Here is a 2,036-nt window from a genome sequence, read left to right as displayed (position 1 = left end):
AATTTGAATCAAATAGGCGCGGCTAGATCTCTAGATCTCAACTAAATTAACCGCGTCCAAATTCATTTTTGTTATACCATTGTATGAGCCTTTTACTAATTCACAAATATGACCAAGTTCTTTTCTTCGGGGCATTATATTTTAGTAGCATTTTAGTCAAAGGCATATAATTCGGATTTGGACTTCTAATCAAAAAATGCTTTCACATACACTCACGCGCACGCACATCACACACATGTATATACCATTACAAAAATGGACTATTAAAAAAAATAGTCATTAATTCCTTCATAGATGGATGTCTTCTATAACGATTTATAAACATACATTAATAAAGGAAGAGTAAAAAGTAATTCTAATCAGCGGTTACAAATTTCTACAGTATATTAGTTAATTACACCTTTAGCCTTTTTTCACTGGTTCATAAGACGTATCCCTCAACCAAAAAAATACAAAGGTTGTGGGGGAACTCTTCTTTGGTTGTCTTTTGTTTTTTTTAATGAAAACTAAAAGCCTAATTATAATAACAATATCAATCAACATGCTGCAGAAGGATTGGCGAAGGGGTTGAAGAAGTGAGGCTTAGGGGCCATGGAGAATGATGTCTTGGGGGAACCGCCGGCACCGTTGACGGCGCTGCCGCCGAGCCTCTCGCAAGAGGGGCACATGGCGAGTGTTGCCGCAGGCATAGGCATGTACAACGGCTGAGCCAGTTTCAGTGCCTTCAGCTCTTGAAGCTCCTTCTGTAACCGTCTGTTTTCATCTGTTAATGTTTCACAACATTTCTTTAGGAACTCGCAGTCCACCTCTGTCTGCTTCAGCTTTGTTCTGCATCACAAATAACAAACAAACAAAAAATATTAATCAGAAAATTCAATTACTTTGATATATATATATATATATATATATATAAACACCAAATATATTTACCTGGCTCTCCTGTTCTGGAACCACACCTCAACTTGTCGTGGCCTTAGATTTAACTGCTTCGACAAAGCTTGCTTCTGTTTCTGTAAAGCCAATATAACATAACAATATTAATCATGATATTCAATGAAAGTGTCATCACATCGATAGATAAGTTATGTAAAAAACATAGATATATAGTTTCTTAGGTAAAGTTTTGATACTATTACTAATTGGAACAATTAAGAAATTATTACAAGTTTTATCTAAAAGTTATATATATATATATATATATATATATCATGTATGTATGAAAATAATTTATTTTATTTTATTTGATCTGACAAACGTTAATGGTTAGTTTTTGTTAGCATATTTGAAAATAGTAATAAAGAAAGAGAGATTGTGATTACAGGATTGAGGGTGCTATGTTGTTTGAAGCTTTCTTCTAGCAAAGCAGATTGTTCTTTGGTGAGCCTAAGTTTCTTTCTGGTGGCGGCGCCGTCTTCTTCTTCTTCGGTGGCTCTTATTATTCCTTCACAGCTAAGATCCCTCTGATCAATCTCTTTTGCATCCACAACTTCTTCACAGCTGAGATCCCTCTCCCTCTTGACCCTGCCACTGGAGAAGGAGGAAACAGCACTGTGATGAGGTGAATTAGTCTGTGTGGACAAGTCAAGAGGGTCATCACAGGATGAGACTTTGTTGTTGTTGTGTCCTATGATGCTTTTGGGGACTTTGAGGTAACTCTCCCGGGAAAGACCCAACGTTAATGATGGTTCAGCCTCAGAGGAATTATAGGATGACTTTGTTGTTGGTCTAAGAGTTATAAGATGGTGGTGATGATCAACATGATCAAGCTTGTTGGAAATGGATGGTGGTGATGATGGAGTGGTGGTGGTGGTGGCAGTCAAAGCTAACCCTAGAATAAGCTGAAGGCCAGAGTTGCTGCTAGCATCTTGATCAAGACCCATCATAAGAGGAGTTTGTGTGAAAGGAAAAGAGAAAGAGAATGAAGAGAGAGTGGTTTAGTTTAGATGATGATTAAATGATGGTGTGGTTTATAAAGTGAGCACAAGCGCTGTTAAGGTCACAGAGCATGATGAGCCATTTTGTGTGGCAAAGGGTGG

At 37.5% G+C, this 2,036-nt stretch overlaps 1 protein-coding gene across 1 annotated transcript; it reads right to left on the bottom strand.

Annotated features, from left to right (window-relative positions):
* Positions 1 to 242: 242 nt before the first annotated feature.
* LOC100784937 (homeobox-leucine zipper protein HAT22) lies at positions 243 to 1,993 on the bottom strand. Its single transcript, XM_026128442.2, has 3 exons — positions 1,320 to 1,993; positions 931 to 1,010; positions 243 to 828 (listed from the first exon to the last, which is right to left on the bottom strand). Exons 1-3 carry the CDS (start codon positions 1,881 to 1,883, stop codon positions 537 to 539), a joined length of 936 nt encoding a protein of 311 aa, XP_025984227.2. The 5' UTR covers positions 1,884 to 1,993; the 3' UTR covers positions 243 to 536.
* Between the last annotated feature and the right edge of the window lie 43 nt (positions 1,994 to 2,036).

This window comes from Glycine max, chromosome 5 (genome assembly GCF_000004515.6).
Source record: "Glycine max cultivar Williams 82 chromosome 5, Glycine_max_v4.0, whole genome shotgun sequence".
In the NCBI taxonomy this organism is placed as follows: domain Eukaryota; kingdom Viridiplantae; phylum Streptophyta; class Magnoliopsida; order Fabales; family Fabaceae; genus Glycine; species Glycine max.
The sequence above is the reverse complement of the archived record's forward strand: the minus strand, read 5'-3'. Positions and strand labels throughout refer to the sequence as shown.

What these genes read in the sequence shown, in the direction of transcription:
- LOC100784937 (XM_026128442.2), bottom strand. Translation starts at nt 1,883, where the DNA reads ATGATGGGTCTTGATCAAGATGCTAGCAGCAACTCTGGCCTTCAGCTT. An exon ending in AACATAGCACCCTCAATCCT is followed by an intron (nt 1,011 to 1,319) that starts GTAATCACAATC and finishes TTGGCTTTACAG; the next exon opens with AAACAGAAGCAAGCTTTGTC. An exon ending in TTCCAGAACAGGAGAGCCAG is followed by an intron (nt 829 to 930) that starts GTAAATATATTT and finishes TTTGTGATGCAG; the next exon opens with AACAAAGCTGAAGCAGACAG.